Source organism: Staurois parvus, unplaced genomic scaffold (genome assembly GCF_062004578.1).
Source record: "Staurois parvus isolate SC_StPar_1 unplaced genomic scaffold, SC_StPar_1.0 ptg000223l, whole genome shotgun sequence".
Lineage (NCBI taxonomy): Eukaryota > Metazoa > Chordata > Amphibia > Anura > Ranidae > Staurois > Staurois parvus.
In genome coordinates, this window is record NW_028318019.1 from 402,290 (window position 1) to 422,866 (window position 20,577).

General features: G+C 49.1%; 1 protein-coding gene across 1 annotated transcript; it reads right to left on the reverse strand.

The window, feature by feature from the left end:
- Nucleotides 1–1,646: 1,646 nt before the first annotated feature.
- LOC149460638 (uncharacterized) lies at nt 1,647–4,020 on the reverse strand. The gene has a single exon (XM_089679386.1). The coding sequence runs from the start codon at nt 3,883–3,885 to the stop codon at nt 2,884–2,886; it is 1,002 nt and encodes a 333-aa protein (XP_089535512.1). The 5' UTR covers nt 3,886–4,020; the 3' UTR covers nt 1,647–2,883.
- Nucleotides 4,021–20,577: the final 16,557 nt, after the last annotated feature.

Genomic DNA, 20,577 nt, shown 5'->3' on the forward strand with positions numbered 1-20,577 from the left:
TTTTTTGTGCATAGCAGCTTGTTACCTATATACTTAGGCACTTGTACTACTTACTGCATACATTTTTGCTTTTTCTGTTGGTTGGACTGGATGGATTGGTGTCTTTTTTCCATCCAGATGAACTCTGTAACTATGTAACAAGGTGACTCCAGTAACACTGCTGAGACTCATTTCATTTTCATGAAAAGGTACAAAAAGGAACCTCCCTGTTTCCATATAATTCATGCTATATGAAAAGACGTGATGGGGATAAAATACCAGATTGTCTCATAAGAATGTAGGACGTATATTATGGTATGTTTGTTGATTGGTAATCCCATGATATATATTTAGTGTGTTGGAGTTTATCGGTATTGTCAGGAATATTGTATGCATGCTACCAAAGCCGTAATCAATCAGTAGATCAGTATACAAATTATTCTTTTATTATCTCTCCTCTGTGTGTACAACTATTATTCTAATTGCTTTATGTAATCCAACCTCCTGATAGTTACAATTCTCCATTTAATCACTGTTACACCAAAACGTAATGATTGTAAATGAGGAATAATATCTACTCTCCCAGGCATTCTATAGATTTCACAAGGAACAATTTGTTATAGTGAAATATTCATTTTTTCTGATCACAGATTAGTTACTTCTGACCCCAAAAAAACTCAGACCAGACAATTCTTATCCAAGGATGACACCCAGTGGCCATGGGAGGTAATGCTTGAGTAAACATGGGTTAGAGAATCAGATTCCCCAATCACAGAGAAGGTTCCGCCTTCTGGCCAGGTTTTTTCAGATTTGATGAGTCTATTAGTCATAACTAGATAAAACTGGCAGGAACACTCACAGAGGGAGGACCATCTACACAGCCATCTGGAAGGTAGACATCATCTCACACTCAGATCATCTAAAGACACTTATCAACTGAAGAAGAGATGCCATTTTGTGGAAGCTCAATCCCAACCGTTAATTGGCAGCCATCTTTGAGTCTGATCATCAGTTCTCCAAAAAGATTACCTGATACTTGGAGGGTAATTATATATTTTCTGTTGATTTTGCTTGCTTAGACTAGTAAGCCAATTGCCACATTCCTTTGTGTAACCTAATAACTCTCCCCATGATAACATCATTTCAAGTTAAGTCATTTATAAAAATGTTCCTGTTCTTAGGCCATAGTGGTGGACTATTCTGCATAGTTTATTCCTTCTGCAGGAGACAGATTATTGTCTGTTTTTATTGGTTATGATGTTTACAGGGAGAAACTGATTATTGAATTTAATTCACTCTATTTTAGAGCTTTTACAGAAACATCTTAGTGTCAGTGTAAATCACAATCTGACTATTGTTTATGGTGTTTGTAAGTGACTTATGTAAACAAATATTGATTTTCATACTCTGCAATCTATACCTACACAGATCTTGTTTGAGTTCTTAAAGAATTTTTCAGATTAAGTTATTTTTATAAATCATTTTTTGTATTGCAGACACTGTGATTAAAACCAAAAATACCTCATTTGGCCTTTAGATGACGCTAAGTATCCTAGCAATTAGCACCATCTAGTGTCCAAAGTGTCAGGGAACACCTGAACAATTGATTTAGTCAGCTAAATCAATTGTTCAGGTGTTCCCTGAGAATTTGGACACTAGATGTGCTAATTGCTAGGATACGTAGTATCATCTAAAGGCCAAATGAGGTATGTTTGGTTTTAAATCAATGGTTGGTTTAATTCTGTGGTTTTATGTAATTTATATCTTCAATGTTTGAAAATGTATGATCTCAGGTATTTGTATGAAATTACCCCTAACATAGTAAACTAAGGGGTCTATGCAAAAAATATATTGGGGGAGTGTGACAAGCATGTGTCCAGCTGTGACAAATTCTGGCCATATTTTAATAAATTCAGTGACTTCCTATAATCATCAGCTCCCTCTAGTGGCCATAATGATGTATTACTTCCAAAATACCTCACTCAGGAAAAACAGTTTAATACCACATTATGGCCACTAGATGGAGCCAATGATCATAGGAAATCCCTGTATGAAAAGATCCCAACATGTGACATGGCTGAATGAATGCTGGTCATATTAGTTCATCTATTCTCTAAGTGGGGCGGTATCTATTGGGCCAATCCCTTTTACAAACCACACATAATATCGCCCTTCAAAGTGAAAACAGAAACGATTTGCACAAAATCAAAGAGTAGCAATATTTTCCGGTGGATCCCATCTACCCAGACCCCATATGTAGACATAGAACAACAAGCTGTGTTCCCTCTCGTGCCGCACTCCTCCAACCACCCAAACCCACACAGAAGCCAAGGGAAATAATGAGAAGAATGTTCCCTCCTAGTTTGGGGCGGAGTTCTCCTTCCCTCCTGTTGGGGGATGGGAGAAGGATGGACTGAAGACAGAGAGATGCTTCGGGGTCACCACTGTTCTGTAGAGCCTTGAAATGAAGGACATCAACTTCAGAAGTTCTTGTTGTCTGTGTAAAGTTCCCCGATAACGAGATCTGGGCTCTCCCGGCTTCTAGCTCTGTAACCCGCTATATCATTATCAGGAAACGCAACTCCGACACCCAAGAAGGGCTGAAGTTGTGTCCTTCATTTCCAGGATCTACTGACCACTCTGCACCCCGACATTTACTCCACTTCATCCATGTCTTTGGGGGCCTCTCATCTCCTTATCAACTGTTTCTTCCATGATGAAGATCAGCCATGGAGTATATCTGAGGTGTATATCAGGGTGTGCTTCTTCCCCACATGAGAGCTGGGATGTCCAGCAACATTCATCTAGAAGACATTTCCCGCATGCAAGGCACTAATACACCTCCAGGGTTGTGTGGGACCCCTGATGTACAGGAAGACAGGACTTCAGCGAGGAACATTTCCCTCACTCAGGACAGGAAAGTGGCTTCTGCCCCGTGTGAGATCTCTGATGTTTGGAAAGATGGAACTTCCGTGAAAAACATTTTCCACACTCAGGACAGGAATATGGCTTCTCCCCCGTGTGAGATCTCTGATGTATGTAAAGATCGGAATTCTGTGAAAAACATTTTCCGCACTCAGGACAGGAATACGGCTTCTCCCCTGTGTGAGATCTCTGATGTGTGTAAAGATTGGACTTCCGTGAAAAACATTTCCCACACTCAGGACAGGAATACGGCTTCTCCCCTGTATGAGACCTTTGATGTCTGTAAAGACTGGACTTAGCTGAAAAACATTTCCCACATTCAGGACAGGAATATGGCTTCTCCCCCGTGTGAAATCTCTGATGTCTGTAAAGATGGGACTTCTCTGAAAAACATTTCCCGCATTCAGGACAGGAATATGGCTTCTCCCCCGTGTGAGATCTCTGATGTTTGTAAAGACTGGACTTCTCTGAAAAACATTTCCCGCATTCAGGACAGGAATGTGGCTTCACCCCCGTGTGAGATCTCTGATGTGTGTAAAGACTGGACTTCCCTGAAAAACATTTCCCGCATTCAGGACAGGAATGTGGCTTCTCCCCCGTGTGAGATCTCTGATGTGTGTAAAGATTGGACTTCTCTGAAAAACATTTCCCGCATTCAGGACAGGAATACGGCTTCTCCCCCGTGTGAGATCTCTGATGTTTGGAAAGATAGGACTTACGTGAAAAACATTTCCCACACTCAGGACAGGAATAAGGCTTCTCCCCCGTGTGAGATCTCTGATGTATGGAAAGATAGGACTTAGTTGAAAAACATTTCCCACACTCAGGACAGGAATACGGCTTCTCTCCCGTGTGAGATCTCTGATGTGAGTAAAGATGGTTCTTAGTTGAAAAACATTTCCCACACTCAGGACAGGAATACGGCTTCTCCCCCCTGTGAGATCTCTGATGTATGGAAAGATAGGACTTAGTTGAAAACATTTCCCGCACTCAATACAGGAATACGGTTTCTCCCCCGTGTGAGATCTCTGATGTATGTAAAGATAGTACTTAGCTGAAAAACATTTTCCGCACTCAAGACAGGAATACGGCTTCTCGCCCGTGTGAGATCTCTGATGTGTGTAAAGATAGTACTTAGTTGAAAAACATTTCCCGCACTCAGTACAGGAGAAGCTCTTCTCTGTTGGAAGGCCGGCCCAGTCCCGCACAGTCTGAGGTTCCTCAGGATACGAGGAATCCGATGGTCCATCTACACTGGGTGGTGCCGGATGGACATTGGAGGGAGCCGGGTTTTCTCCTGGACTATACTGTGTGATGTCCTCATCTTCTACTTTCCAGTCTGGAGACAAAGTGAGACAATCCTCGGAGGTTTTCCTCATCTCCCAGCCCTGGACTAAAATACAAAGACAAAGAGGATTACTAGACAGGAGCTGATTGGTTCCCCCAAACCAGGACTCCGCTCACATCAGGCAACTCGGTCTCTGAGGAGCTTACAATTCCACCCTCAAGGGAACTAGGAAATGGCTCCTCTGACCTCCTACCAGGTCATTTCTTTATTCATGGACCTTAGTCAGAGAGTGAGGAAACAACCAGAACTGTCTTTTATAGGAGGGACAGTGATGAGGGGATTATAGGACGAGGGGCCCCACCCCCTCTATCACTCATCGCCATCTTCCCAACACAAGAAGTACTGCACTTCCTTATTTACTCCATGATTTAGTCATGAAGAACAGCGGGGCTGAGCCCCACCAGAGGTCAGAGAGTGAGGATGGGGGGAGAACAACCAAGATGAAGACTGGACTGATCCTGAAGACCACCATCATTGGGGTATTGACTCCTCCCTCATTATCACTTTCTGTTTAAGGGTCCAAAGCTGGAGGATGTTATCACATTATTATCACCATGTAAAATCTGTGCTCCAATCATATCATCCAATATAAAATGTTCAGCTGGGATGAAATGGGGAGAACAAAAGAGAATCCATATTATGTGTATATATAGCAGTGGGGGGAGGGGGAGAGCAGAAGTCAGGAGTATATAATGTACAGCATAGAGTATATAGTGCAGGGGTCAGGAGTATGTAATGTACAACATGGAGTATATAGTGCAGGGGTCAGGAGTATGTAATGTACAACATGGAGTATATAGTGCAGGGGTCAGGAGTATGTAATGTACAACATGGAGTATATAGTGCAGGGGTCAGGAGTATGTAATGTACAACATGGAGTATATAGTGCAGGGGTCAGGTGTATGTAATGTACAACAGAGTATATAGTGCAGGGGTCAGGTGTATGTAATGTACAACAGAGTATATAGTGCAGGGGTCAGGACTATGTAATGTACAACATAGAGTATATAGTGCAGGGGTCAGGAGTATGTAATGTACAACATAGAGTATATAGTGCAGGGGTCAGGAGTATGTAATGTACAACATAGAGTATATAGTGCAGGGATCAGGAGCATGTAATGTACAACAGAGTATAATGCAGGGGTCAGGAGTATGTAATGTACAACATAGAGTATATAGTGCAGGGGTCAGGAGTATGTAATGTACAAGTTATATAGTATAAGGGTCAGGACTCACAGTATTAGTATTCTGTAATCAGTGGAAGTTTAAATGTTTACTGTAGACAACATGTAGAGGTGAGCTGGGATTAAACTATCATGAAACAGGTTAGATTGGAGGTGAGCAAATCCTTGGACAGAGGGGTGGCGGGGGACGTGGTACACTTGGACAGAGGGGTGGCGGGGGACGTGGTACACTTGGACAGAGGGGTGGCGGGGGACGTGGTACACTTGGACAGAGGGGTTGGCGGTGGACGTGGTACACTTGGACAGAGGGGTTGGCGGTGGACGTGGTACACTTGGACAGAGGGGTTGGCGGTGGACGTGGTACACTTGGACAGAGGGGTTGGCGGTGGACGTGGTACACTTGGACAGAGGGGTTGGCGGTGGACGTGGTACACTTGGACAGAGGGGTTGGCGGTGGACGTGGTACACTTGGACAGAGGGGTTGGCGGTGGACGTGGTATACTTGGACAGAGGGGTTGGCGGTGGACGTGGTATACTTGGACACAGTTCCCCCAATGGCTAATGTGTAAGGTAAAGTCTATGGGATGGAAAAATCTGAATGCAAATGGACGTGGTACACTTGGACAGAGGGGTGGCTGCGGATGTGGTACACTTGGACAGAAGGGTGGCTGTGGACTTGGTATACTTGGACAGAAGGGTGGTGGTGGGGGTTGTATACTAGGACGGGGGGGGGGGGGCGGTGGACGACGTGGTATACTTGGACAGTGGGGTGGCGGTGGACGTGGTATACTTGGACAGAGGGGTGGTGGTGGACGTGGTATACTTGGACACAGTTCCGCACACACGGCTAATGTGTAAGGTAAAGTCTACGGGATGGAAAAATCTGAATGTAAATGGATAGAAAACTGGCTAACAGATTGTATTCAGAGAGTAGTGGTTAATGATTCATACTGTGAATGGTCTGGGGGTGTCAGTGGGGTACCCCAAGGTTCAGTGTTATTCGTGGGGTACCCCAAGGTTCAGTGTTATTCGTGGGGGCCCCCAAGGTTCAGTGTTATTCGTGAGGTTCCCCAAGGTTCAGGGTTATTCGTGGGGTTCCCCAAGGTTCAGGGTTATTCGTGGGGTTCCCCAAGGTTCAGGGTTATTCGTGGGGTACCCGAAAGTTCAGTGTTATTAGTGGGGTACCCCAAGGTTCAGTGTTATTAGTGGGGTACCCCAAGGTTCAGTGTTATTAGTGGGGTACCCCAAGGTTCAGCATTAGTGGGGTACCCCAAGGTTCAGCATTAGTGGGGTACCCCAAGGTTCAGTGTTATTAGTGGGGTACCCCAAGGGTTCAGTGTTATTAGTGGGGTACCCCAAGGTTCAGTGTTATTAGTGGGGTACCCCAGGGTTCAGTGTTATTAGTGGGGTACCCCAGGGTTCAGTGTTGGGACCCTTACTTATTAATATATATAAACAATATGGGGTGTGAGATTATAAATCCCATTCCAGTCTTTGCAGATGACACCAAGCTGTGCCGGGGAATAACGTCCTTACAGGATGTCTCCAACTTACAAGCCGACCTCAATGCTCTGTGTAATTGGGGGACTATGGGGCCAATGAGGGCTAATGGTGATAAATGTAAGGTTCTGCACTTGGGGGCTAAGAATATGCATCATACATACTAGGGGGGTACAACTGGGGGTGCAATGGTGGAGAAGGATCTGGGCAGTCAATGGTGATGGATCTGAAGGGGTCAATGGTGGAGAAGGATCTGGAGAAGTCAATTGTGGAGAAGGATCTAGGAGACAATGCTGGAGAAGGATCTTTGGGGGGACAATGCTGGAGAAGGATCTGTGGGGGGACAATGCTGGAGAAGGATCTGTGGGGGGTCAATGTTGGAGAAGGATCTGGAGAAGTCAATTGTGGAGAAGGATCTAGGAGACAATGCTGGAGAAGGATCTTTGGGGGGACAATGCTGGAGAAGGATCTTTGGGGGGACAATGTTGGAGAAGGATCTGTGGGGGGCCAATGGTGGAGAAGGATCTGTGGGGGGCCAATGGTGGAGAAGGATCTGTGGGGGGCCAATGGTGGAGAAGGATCTGTGGGGGGCCAATGGGGGAGAAGGATCTGTGGGGGGCCAATGGGGGAGAAGGATCTGGAGAAGTCAATGGTGGAGAAGGATCTGGAGAAGTCAATTGTGGAAAAGGATCTAGGAGACAATGCTGGAGAAGGATCTTTGGGGGATCAATGCTGGAGAAGAATCTGTGGGGGGGTCAATGGTGGAGAAGGATCTGTGGGGGGCCAATGGGGGAGAAGGATCTGTGGGAGTCAATGGTGGAGAAGGATATGTGGGGGGTCAATGGTGGAGAAGGATATGTGGGGGGTCAATGGTGGAGAAGGATCTGTGGGGGGTCAATGGTGGAGAAGGATCTGTGGGGGGTCAATGGGGGAGAAGGATCTGTGGGGGGGTCAATAGGGGAGAAGGATCTGGAGGAGTCAATGGTGGAGAAGGATCTGTTGGGGGTCAATGGTGGAAAAGGATATGAGGGACTGTCAGGGATCGCGGCGGCAAGCTGGTCTGCGCAAGCGCAGAACGCCGATTCATTCTAGCCGGCGGGCACTAGGACCTGGGCGGCCGCACATGTGCACTCCCGATCGAGGATGCTCGCCTGGCACCAATGACAGGGCGCACTATTTAAACCTGCCCAGCACAGACTCTCATTGCCGTATGGTCTTGTATCCTGTGTATCTGCTGATTAACTTGTTACCGACCCTGCCTGATCCTGACCTCTGCTGACTTCTCCTGCCCTGACCTCTGCCGACTTCTCCTGCCCTGACCTCTGCCGACTTCTCCTGATCCTGACCTCTGCCGACTTCTCCTGATCCTGACCTCTGCCGACTTCTCCTGATCCTGACCTCTGCCGACTTCTCCTGATCCTGACCTCTGCCGACTTCTCCTGATCCTGACCTCTGCCGACTTCTCCTGATCCTGACCTCTGCCGACTTCTCCTGATCCTGACCTCTGCCGACTTCTCCTGATCCTGACCTCTGCCGACTTCTCCTGATCCTGACCTCTGCCGACTTCTCCTGATCCTGACCTCTGCCGACTTCTCCTGATCCTGACCTCTGCCGACTTCTCCTGATCCTGACCTCTGCCGACTTCTCCTGATCCTGACCTCTGCCGACTTCTCCTGCTCTGACCCCTGGCTCATTTGACTTCTCTCCTGGATACTCCTACTGATCTTAACTCCTGTTACTGAACCCGGTGAGTGACCTGATTACTCTTCGCCTGCTGCCTTGTACTACGCTGACCCCACTGTTACCGATCCGGCCCATCTGACCACGCTCACTACTCTGCCATCCATCCATCCTGCACAGATCCAGTCATCACGGCTCCAGCCTTCCAACCTCTTCACGTCAGGCTCTCTACCTGCATATACCTCTGGCGGATCCCTCTACCACGGTGTACTCAGGGGCCGCAACCTGGTCACTGTCTGCTCCAAGTCCATCCCCACCATCAGGGGCCCTGGTGAACAAGCAGACTGGGACTTAGACTCCACGCTCCTGGGAATCCTGTCCTGTGGACTGCTAGAGGTACTGCCAGGCGGTGTCTGACAGAACCATACGGCCATGACTGAGCCTGGAAGAGGGCCATCCCCACTGGAGAACATATGTCAGCATCTGGCGGCACTAACTCAAGCCATCAAAATGCTGCAGGAGGGTTACACACACCTCGAGAACCGGATTCAGATGTTAGCCGCACCAGCTGCTCCATCCCAGAGCACGAGTTCTCCTTCTGCAGCCATAGAGCCTTCAGAACCTCCTGCCCGATCATTAGTCACGTTGCCTCCACCGGAACCCCGCGTACCATTGCTGGAACGTATCAGCGGGGACCGAGCTAAATTCAGGGCCTTCCGGATCAGGAGAAGTCAGCTGTATTTCAGCCTGCAGCCACGGACATTTCCTTCTGAATCGGTGAAGGTGGGGTTCATCGTCTCTTTACTCCAGGGCGAGCCCCAGGCCTGGGCTCACTGACTAATGGAGACCCACGATCCCCATCTGGAGACCGTGACAGACTTCTTCAATGCGATGGCAGTCCTATATGACGATCCGCAGCAGGCAGCATCCGCAGAGACGGCCCTGTACTCCCACAGACAGGGCCGCCGGGCAGCGGAAGAGTACGCATCTGAGTTCAGACGCTGGATGGGGGACACCCGGTGGAATGATGCCGCACTACATCACCAGTTTTGCATGGGCTTGTCCGAGTCCCTTAAGGACGAGTTAGCCAGGGTGGGCCTACCTGACTCTTTGGAAGATCTCATCACCCTGGCCATACAGATTGACCGCAGACTGCGGGAACGCAGGTTAGAGAGGTCCAACTCAGGGCAGAGACCCACGTGGGTACTTCCCCGTGCTGCAGTCCAATCCCTGCCAGGAGGAAGCCGGAACTTGGAGTCTGAGGAGATGCCAGAACCTATGCAGCTCGGATTGGCACGACCATCGTTGTCAGTGGAGGAACGCCAGAGGCGCCGGGTGAACAACCTCTGTCTTTACTGCGGGGAAGCAGGTCATGTGGTGCGTTCTTTCCCAGCAAAACTGGGCAAGTGTGCTTCTGTTTTTTCCAACGTATCCTCCAAATGTTCTAACCATTCCAATTACTTAGCCATACCCATTTCTTTTCAGCTTCCAGGAAGAACCGTGTCAGCAACAGCAATTATTGACTCCGGGGCATGTAGTTGCTTTGCCGATTTAGATTTTGCCAACCGACAGAGGATCCCCCTCCAGATCAAGGAATGTGGGCTTAATATCTTTTTGGCTGATGGGTCACGCATTAAGTCAGGATTAGTAGACCGCGAGACCCCACCTATCTGTACTACGGTGGCTAACCATCATCGAGAGTTCCTCCGTCTAGATGCCATTGCATCCCCTCTGTTCCCAGTTATCCTAGTACTCCCTTGGTTGTGGGCACAATCCCCAGATTGATTGGAAAACTGGGTCTATCCAGTTCCTATCACCTTATTGCCAGGAACATTGTCACGCCCCGACCTCCTTGACTCCCCAGTCTCTCCTATGTATTCATGGGGACGCCAAGCTCATTTCCCCGGCCTACCACGACTATCTAGACATGTTTAGTAAACGGAGGCAGACATTCTTCCTCCACACCGAACCTACGACTGTCCCATCGACCTCCTACCCGGATCTGAGATTCCTTTCAGACGGATATTCCCCCTATCGGAGCGGGAATTGGGGATACTCAAGGAATACATTGATGATAACCTCCAGAAAGGGTTTATCTGCCCCTCCACATCACCAGCCGGAGCAGGAATCTTTTTTTTTTTATCAAGAAAAAGGACAAATCCCTAAGGCCCTGTATCGATTATCGTGACTTAAATAAGATTACGATAAAGAATCATTATCCCCTTCCCTTGGTTCCAGAACTATTCCAAAGGTTAAAGACAGCAGCCGTGTTTACTAAATTAGATTTGTGGGGCGCGTATAACCTGGTCCGCATACGGGAGGGGGACAAGTGGAAGACCACATTTCGCACTAGATTTGGGCACTTTGAGTACCTTGTCATGCCCTTCAGACTTTGCAATGCCCCAGCTACATTCCAACATTTCATTAAGGACGTATTTAGAGACTAACTGGACATTTTTGTGGTCGTTTACTTGGACGATATTTTGATCTTCTCCTCTTCTTTGGAAACCCATAGGGGTCATGTCAAACGGGTGTTGGAACATTTACGCCAACACGGGTTGTATGCCAAAGCTGATAAATGCAGCTTCGAGCAGAACAGCATTGCATTCTTGGGGCTGATCATCTCCACCACGGGGGTTGCGATGGATCCCCAAAAGGTCTTGGCAATTTTAGAATGGCCAGTACCCACGGACAAGAAGGGCGTGCAACGCTTCATAGGGTTTGCAAACTTTTACAGAAAGTTCATCAAGAACCAAGCAGGGGGCCCGTTTCTGGTGGACACCTGAGGCTCAAGCAGCATTTGAGACCTTGAAGGAGCTGTTCACTACTGCCCCCATCCTTAGTCACCCTGATTCCTCTCTGCCATAGATTCTGGAAGATGATGCTTCTGAGAACGCAGTGGGGGACATTCTGTCCCAGAGAACTCATGCACCCAGTGGCATTCTTCTCAAGAAAACTCACATCAGCAGAAAGGAATTATGACATTGGAGACCGGGAACTCCTGGCTATCAAAAACGGCACTGGAAGAGTGGAGGTATCTGCTGGAGGGGTCCACACATCCAATCTTGATTTTCACAGACCACAAGAATCTGGAGTACTTGAGGACAGCCAAATGCCTGAGACCACACCAAGCAAGATGGGTACTTTTCTTCTCCCGATTTGTGTTCCACATTACATATAGACCCAGGTCCAAGAATACAAAGCCCGATGCTCTCTCTACAGAGCAAGGAAGGTCTCTTTTGGAAAGAAGGGCAAATTGTGGTACCCGAGGAGGTCCAAACCTTAGTTCTGGGGCACTGCCATCACCATACACTGGCAGGCCATTTTGGAATTGCAAAGATCCTAGAGTTACTCTAGCATACGTTCTGGTGGCCAAGCATGGCTAAAGATTGTGCCTATACCTGACTGGCCATGGCAGATGATCTCCATGGATTTTATAGTGGAGCTTCCACCATCTCAAGACCATTCAGCGATTTTCGTAATTGTGGATCGCTTGTCAAAGATGGCCCATTTCCTGCCGCTAAAGAACCCACCCTCGGCTCTGGAAACGGCACAAATCTTTGTGAAAGAAGTGGTAAGGCTCCATGGAATTCCAGAAGATATTGTCTCAGACCGAGTGGTCCAGTTTACATCTAAAGTCTGGAAAGCATTATGCGAGGTTTTGGGAATCAAACTGTCCTTCTCGTCTGCCTACCACCCACAGACAAATGGGCAGACGGAAAGGACGAACCAGACGTTGGAACAGTACCTGAGATGCTACACATCTTTCCTCCAGGATGACTGGCTGGCGCTCTTGCCATTGGCTGAATTTGCGTACAATAACACAAATCATTCTGCTACAGGGCAATCCCCATTTTTTGCCAATTACGGGTTTCACCCCACGTTTTTACCTGACCCGATTCCTGAAAGCCCAGTCCCTGCTACGCAAAATATGCTGTTTTTTTTTCTGCCAATAACAAGGTGCTTCAAGAAGCTGTTGCAAAGGCCCAGGAGGACAGCAAAAGGGCTTTCGACAGAAGAAGAGCTGAACTAAGCCTGCAATCGGGGGACCAGGTCTCGCTAGACTCTACCAATATGAGGATGTCTTCTCCTTTGAAAAAACTGGGGCCGAAATTTAAGGGTCCATTCCGGGTGAAGCGGAAAATCAATGTAGTGGCGTATGAACTGGCACTTCCAGGAACTTTTAAGATTCACCCAGTTTTCCATGTGTTGCTACTGAAGCCAGCAGTGCCAGATCCCTTCCCGGACCGAAGGTCCAGACCTCCGGAGGCCATAACCATTAATGAACAAGAAGAATTTGAGGTTGAAGCAATCATAGATTGCAGGAAAAGAGGCGGCCAGACACAGTTCCTGATTAAGTGGAAGGACTATGGTCCTGAGGAGAATTCGTGGGAGCCGGCCCAGAATGTTCACGCCCCTAGAATTGTCCGGGAGTTCTATCGTAGCCACCCTTGGAGGAGAGATTGGTTGGGCATCCGGAGGATGCCCGTGGGGGGGAGCAATGTCAGGGATTGCGGCAGCATGCGGGTGTGCGCATGTGCAGAACGCCGATTCATTCTATCCGGCGGGCACTAGGACCTGGGCAGTGGTGGCCGCGCATGTACACTCGCGATCGCGGATGCTCGCCTGGCACCAATGACAGGGCACAGTATTTAAACCTGCCCTGCACAGACTCTCATTGCCGTATGGTCTTATATCCTGTGTTCCTGTGTATCTGCTGATTGACTTGTTACCAACCCTGCCTGATCTTGACCTCTGCTGACTTCTCCTGATCCTGACCTCTGCTGACTTCTCCTGATCCTGACCTCTGCTGACTTCTCCTGATCCTGACCTCTGCTGACTTCTCCTGATCCTGACCTCTGCTGACTTCTCCTGCTCTGACCTCTGGCTCATTTGACTTCTCTCCTGGATATCCCTATTTGATCTGACCTCCGGTTACTGAACCCGGCGAGTGACCCGACAACTCTTTGCCTGCTGCCTTGTACTACGTTGACCCCACTGTTACCGATCTGGCCCATCTGACCACGCTCACTACTTCTGCCATCCATCCTGCACAGATCCAGTCATCACGGCTCCAGCCTTCCGCCTCTTCGCGTCAGGCTCTCTACCTGCATATACCTCTGGCAGATCCCTCTACCACGGGCAGGTGTACTCAGGGGCCGCAACCTAGTCACTGTCTGCTCCAAGTCCATCCCCACCATCAGGGGCCCTGGTGAACAAGCAGACTGGGACTTAGACTCCACGCTCCTGGGAATCCTGTCCTGTGGATTGCTAGAAATACCGCCAGGAGGTGTTTGACAGGGACAGTGGTGGAGAAGAATCTGATGAGGGTCAATGGTGGAGAAGAATCTGTGAGGAATCAATGGTGGAGAAGGATCTGTGAGGAATCAATGGTGGAGAAGGATCTGTGAAGAATCAATGGTGGTGAAGGATCAGGGCGGGGTCAATGGTGGAGAAGGATCTGGGGGGGTAAATGGTGGAGAAGGATCTGGGGGGGTAAATGGTGGAGAAGGATCTGGGGGGGGGGGGTCAATGGTGGAGAAGGATCGGGGGGGGGGGGTCAATGGTGGAGAGGGATCGGGGGGGGGGGTCAATGGTGGAGAAGGATCGGGGGGGGGGGGGTCAATGGTGGAGAAGGATCGGGGGGGGTCAATGGTGGAGAAGGATGGGGGGGGGTCAATGGTGGAGAAGGATGGGGGGGGGGTCAATATTGGAGAAGGATCGGGGGGGGTCAATGGTGGAGAAGGATCGGGGGGGGGGTCAATGGTGGAGAAGGATCTGGGGGAATCAATGGTGAAGGATCTGGGAGGATCAATGGTGGAGAATCGGGGGGGTTCTGGTAGATTACATGCAATGCAAATCTACGGGTTCTAAAGCAAGCAAAATCCTCTCTTGTATTAGGAGAGGTATAGACTCCAGAGAGAGAGATATCCCCCCCCCCCCCCCCGAGTACAAATCATTAGTAAGACCTCATCTGGAATATGCAGTTCAGTTTTGGGCTCCAATTCACAAAAAGAACATTGGGGAACTAGAGAAGGTACAGAGAAGGGCAACCAAACTGATACGAGGCATGGAGGAGATCAGCTATGAGGAGAGATTAGAGGAACTGAATGTATTCTCTACTGAGAAGAGGAGATTAAGGGGGGATATGATCTCCACGTATAATACATAAGGGGGGGGGATATGATCTCCATGTATAATACATAAGGGGGGATATGATCTCCATGTATAATACATAAGGGGGGATATGATCTCCATGTATAATACATAAGGGGGGATATGATCTCCATGTATAATACATAAGGGGGGATATGATCTCCATGTATAATACATAAGGGGGGGATATGATCTCCATGTATAATACATAAGGGGGGGATATGATCTCCATGTATAATACATAAGGGGGGATATGATCTCCATGTATAATACATAAGGGGGGATATGATCTCCATGTATAATACATAAGGGGGGATATGATCTCCATGTATAATACATAAGGGGGGATAGGATCACCATGTATAATACATAAGGGGGGATATGAAGTCCATGTATAATACATAAGGGGGATATGATCTCCATGTATAATACATAAGGGGGATATGATCTCCATGTATAATACATAAGGGGGGATATGATCTCCATGTATAATACATAAGGGGGATATGATCTCCATGTATAATACATAAGGGGGATATGATCTCCATGTATAATACATAAGGGGGATATGATCTCCATGTATAATACATAAGGGGGATATGATCTCCATGTATAATACATAAGGGGGGGATATGATCTCCATGTATAATACATAAGGGGGGGATATGCTCTCCATGTATAATACATAAGGGGGGATATGATCTCCATGTATAATACATAAGGGGGGGTATGCTCTCCATGTATAATACATAAGGGGGGATATGATCTCCATGTATAATACATAAGGGGGGATATGATCTCCATGTATAATACATAAGGGGGGATATGATCTCCATGTATAATACATAAGGGGGGATATGATCTCCATGTATAATACATAAGGGGGGATATGATCTCCATGTATAATACATAAGGGGGATATGATCACCATGTATAATACATAAGGGGGATATGAGCTCCATGTATAATACAAAAGGGGGGGGATATGATCTCCATGTATAATACCTAAGGGGGGGTTGCTGTAGGAAAGTCCTGGATTCTTTCTTGGATACACAGAATATAACTGGATATAACATTTATAGGGAAAGTTGATCCAGGGAATATCCGATTGCCTCTCGGGGGATCAGGAAGGAATTTTTTCCCCTGCAGGAGCAGATTGGATTGTGCTTTGCTGGGTTTTTGCCTTCTGGTGGATCAGCTGTCGGTGTCGGATTATAACTTTTATTTTTAATGGTACAACTAGATGGAATGTCTTTTTTCAGCCAGACTAACTATGTAACTATGTAGGTCCCACACCGCTGCCTCCCATCTCCTGAGACTGCACTCAGTGACTTGGGTCTGAGACACTACAGACATATCCCTCCACCCGGCACAGGTGACAAATACTGGGAGAATTGCTATGTCACCACCATGAGGAATAAGATCAAAAGCACATGTCCAGGGCACCTAGGTCTAGTAATGTCTATGGTGAAAATGAACATTTTGCTGCCAGCTGAACCCCAGAACCTCCATAAATCCAGTCTAGATACATAAATTGTGTCTGCAGCACAAAGGAAGATTATCCGAGAGAAATCCAGGAATACAGGACGGGGAACACAGCTCAGGAAAGTGACCAGGGGATTACAGGCTGATATCACCCAGCCCCCGCCCTACTCTGGACCAATCAGTGAGCAGTATGGGTGGAGGAATGGATTTAGTGTTCATGACCCACCTGTGCTGATCTCTGTAGGAGTGTCCTCCTCTATAAATGTCCCCGTTATTCCATCCTCCTCCATAGACTGCTGATCATCCCTCACATACGCCTCTTCTTCTTCTGCTTTCACCTCAAATTCTATATCGATTGGATCTCCACTCTAAATCAAGGAAATGAGAGAAAATATCAGCTAAAAAATCCACACATCATCTCTACAAGTCCATGTTCTAGATGCTCCGCCCCACCAACCTTGTAATACTGAGGGATGGTGTGACCTTCCTGTGTGGAATCCCAGGAATACAGAGGACGGGGACATCTCTCTGGTGGGTTCCTGGTATTAGGTGGCTCCATCATATCCTTGTGTCCTTCTGAAAACTCCTCCATCACTCCATACTCCTCATCCTCCTCTTTATACTCTTCTTTAACATCAATATTATCATCCCCGAGGATTCCACTCTGAACATTCAAAAGTAAATTCAATGTAACAAACACCCTTGAGGAACAATCACTAATAGTTATGATTTATACACATCTACCTGATGATGTTCTGCATAGTTGTGATCTTCCTGTGTGGAATTTCGGGAATACAGAGGAAAGGGACATCTCTCTGGTAGGTTCCCATGACTGGATCCATCTGTAGGAAACACACACACTGACTGAATCCATTGTTTCTATGTGTTTATCAGATGATGGGGGATCTAGGTGGATCCTCCGTACTGCTCTCTCCTTTACAATAAAGTCTCCTCTTACCCGGTGATGTGAGGGGCGGCTGATTGTCCATCATGACGTCCTTGTAGAGGTCCTTGTGTCCTTCTAAATATTGAGTATCATCATCTGCTGGAGATAAAAGACGTCACAGTGACCATGGAGGAAGAGGACGGACATGACTATGGAGGCAGAGGATGGAGAGGACTATGGAGGCAGAGGACGGACATGATGGGGGGTTACTGGGTGTAAATAGAACATAACATCTTATTACCGTTTTATGACTGTAGCCTGTGTCTGGTCTGTTTGAGAATCATCCCCCATATTCATCTGATCCTTATCAGTTCCTAATTGGGGAGGAGATGAGTGCTCATTTGGCCATCTCCCTATAAATTTAAATCAGCTGTTGGGGGAGATCACGGATGGGGGGGCACAGTCACTGATGGGGGGAGATCACTGATGGGGGGGGGGCACAGTCACTGATGGGGGTGCTGCTTTTCAGTGAGTGCTGCGTTGATGGAGTGCTAAGAAGCAGTTGAACTAAAGCAGGAGAACTCAAGCAGAAGGAAGATACAAGTAACTCTCCTGCATGCTGGACAGACTGCAAGCAAACACCCCAGAAAACATCTCTTACAAGTCTGAGTCCCACTCCGTGTACCTTTCATATGTCCCCTCTACTCCTCCTTTTCATATTACTTTCCTGCATTCCCAAAATCTCACTTCTTAACCCCTCTGCTCCACCCCAAAACATGTACATCTCCCCCACACTGGCATGAGGGAAGGGACTGATGATTGTGTTATTGATCTTGATGGAGAAGTCGGGGGGGGGGCATGGGCTGGAGGGAATACTAAGAGCTCAGTTTTGGAAAGATTGAGTTTGAGGAAGTGGAGTGACATCCATGCCGATATGTCACTTAGTAGGTTAGTAATGTGAGAGGAGACTGAAGGGGTGAGGTGAGGAGAAGACTGAAGGGTTGAGGTGAGGAGGAGACTGAAGGGGTGAGGTGAGGAGGAGACTGAAGGGGTGAGGTGAGGAGGAGACTGAAGGGGTGAGGTGAGGAGGAGACTGAAGGGGTGAGGTGAGGAGGAGACTGAAGGGGTGAGGTGAGGGGTAGAAAGATAGATTTGTGTGTCATCAGCATAGAGATGTTACTTAAAGCCATGGGAGTTTATCAAGTGACCAAGGGAGGAGGTGTAGATGGAGGATAGGGTCCAAGGACAGAACCTTGAGAGACCCCTACAGAGAGAGGGAGTAAAGAGGAGGAGGCAGAGTTATAGGTAACACTGAAGGAGCGCTGCGATAGGAAGGAGGAGAACTAGGAGAGAGCAGAGTCTAGGAGGCCAAGAGAGTGGAGTTTTTTAAGGAGGAGGGGGTGGTCAACCGTATCAAAAGCCGTAGAGAGGTCAAGTAGTAAGAGTACAGAGTGGTGGCCCTTGGCTGGGATGAGTACGGAGTGGTGGCCCTTGGCTGGGATGAGTACGGAGTGGTGGCCATTGGCTGGGATGAGTACGGAGTGGTGGCCATTGGCTGGGATGAGTACGGAGTGGTGGCCATTGGCTGGGATGAGTACGGAGTGGTGGCCATTGGCTGGGATGAGTACGGAGTGGTGGCCCTTGGCTGGGATGAGTACGGAGTGGTGGCCCTTGGCTGGGATGAGTACGGAGTGGTGGCCATTGGCTGGGATGAGTACGGAGTGGTGGCCATTGGCTGGGATGAGTACGGAGTGGTGGCCATTGGCTGGGATGAGTACGGAGTGGTGGCCATTGGCTGGGATGAGTACGGAGTGGTGGCCATTGGCTGGGATGAGTACGGAGTGGTGGCCATTGGCTGGGATGAGTACGGAGTGGTGGCCATTGGCTGGGATGAGTACGGAGTGGTGGCCCTTGGCTGGGATGAGTACGGAGTGGTGGCCCTTGGCTGGGATGAGTACGGAGTGGTGGCCCTTGGCTGGGATGAGTACGGAGTGGTGGCCCTTGGCTGGGATGAGTACGGAGTGGTGGCCCTTGGCTGGGATGAGTACGGAGTGGTGGCCCTTGGCTGGGATGAGTACGGAGTGGTGGCCCTTGGCTGGGATGAGTACGGAGTGGTGGCCCTTGGCTGGGATGAGTACGGAGTGGTGGCCCTTGGCTGGGATGAGTACGGAGTGGTGGCCCTTGGCTGGGATGAGTACGGAGTGGTGGCCCTTGGCTGGGATGAGTACGGAGTGGTGGCCCTTGGCTGGGATGAGTACGGAGTGGTGGCCCTTGGCTGGGATGAGTACGGAGTGGTGGCCCTTGGCTGGGATGAGTACGGAGTGGTGGCCCTTGGCTGGGATGAGTACGGAGTGGTGGCCCTTGGCTGGGATGAGTACGGAGTGGTGGCCATTGGCTGGGATGAGTACGGAGTGGTGGCCATTGGCTGGGATGAGTACGGAGTGGTGGCCATTGGCTGGGATGAGTACGGAGTGGTGGCCATTGGCTGGGATGAGTACGGAGTGGTGGCCATTGGCTGGGATGAGTACGGAGTGGTGGCCATTGGCTGGGATGAGTACGGAGTGGTGGCCATTGGCTGGGATGAGTACGGAGTGGTGGCCATTGGCTGGGATGAGTACGGAGTGGTGGCCATTGGCTGGGATGAGTACGGAGTGGTGGCCATTGGCTGGGATGAGCACGGAGTGGTGGCCATTGGCTGGGATGAGCACGGAGTGGTGGCCATTGGCTGGGATGAGCACGGAGTGGTGGCCATTGGCTGGGGTGAGCACGGAGTGGTGGCCATTGGCTGGGATGAGCACGGAGTGGTGGCCCTTGGTTGGGGTGAGTACGGAGTGGTGGCCCTTGGTTGGGATGAGTACGGAGTGGTGGCCCTTGGTTGGGATGAGTACGGAGTGGTGGCCCTTGGTACGGAGTGGTGGCCATTGGTTGGGGTGAGTCCGGAGTACTGGTCATTGGTTGGGGTGAGTCCGGAGTAGTGGCCATTGGTTGGGGTGAGTCCGGAGTAGTGGCCATTGGTTGGGGTGAGTCCGGAGTAGTGGCCATTGGTTGGGGTGAGTCCGGAGTAGTGGCCATTGGTTGGGGTGAGTCCGGAGTAGTGGCCATTGGTTGGGGTGAGTCCGGAGTAGTGGCCATTGGTTGGGGTGAGTCCGGAGTAGTGGCCATTGGTTGGGGTGAGTCCGGAGTAGTGGCCATTGGTTGGGGTGAGTCCGGAGTAGTGGCCATTGGTTGGGGTGAGTCCGGAGTAGTGGCCATTGGTTGGGGTGAGTCCGGAGTAGTGGCCATTGGTTGGGGTGAGTCCAGAGTAGTGGCCATTGGTTGGGGTGAGTCCAGAGTAGTGGCCATTGGTTGGGGTGAGTCCAGAGTAGTGGCCATTGGTTGGGGTGAGTCCAGAGTAGTGGCCATTGGTTGGGGTGAGTCCAGAGTAGTGGCCATTG

Bases quoted from the DNA above. Each gene is read 5' to 3' on its own strand.
- LOC149460638 (XM_089679386.1), bottom strand. From the start codon at position 3,885: ATGTTTTCAACTAAGTCCTATCTTTCCATACATCAGAGATCTCACAGG.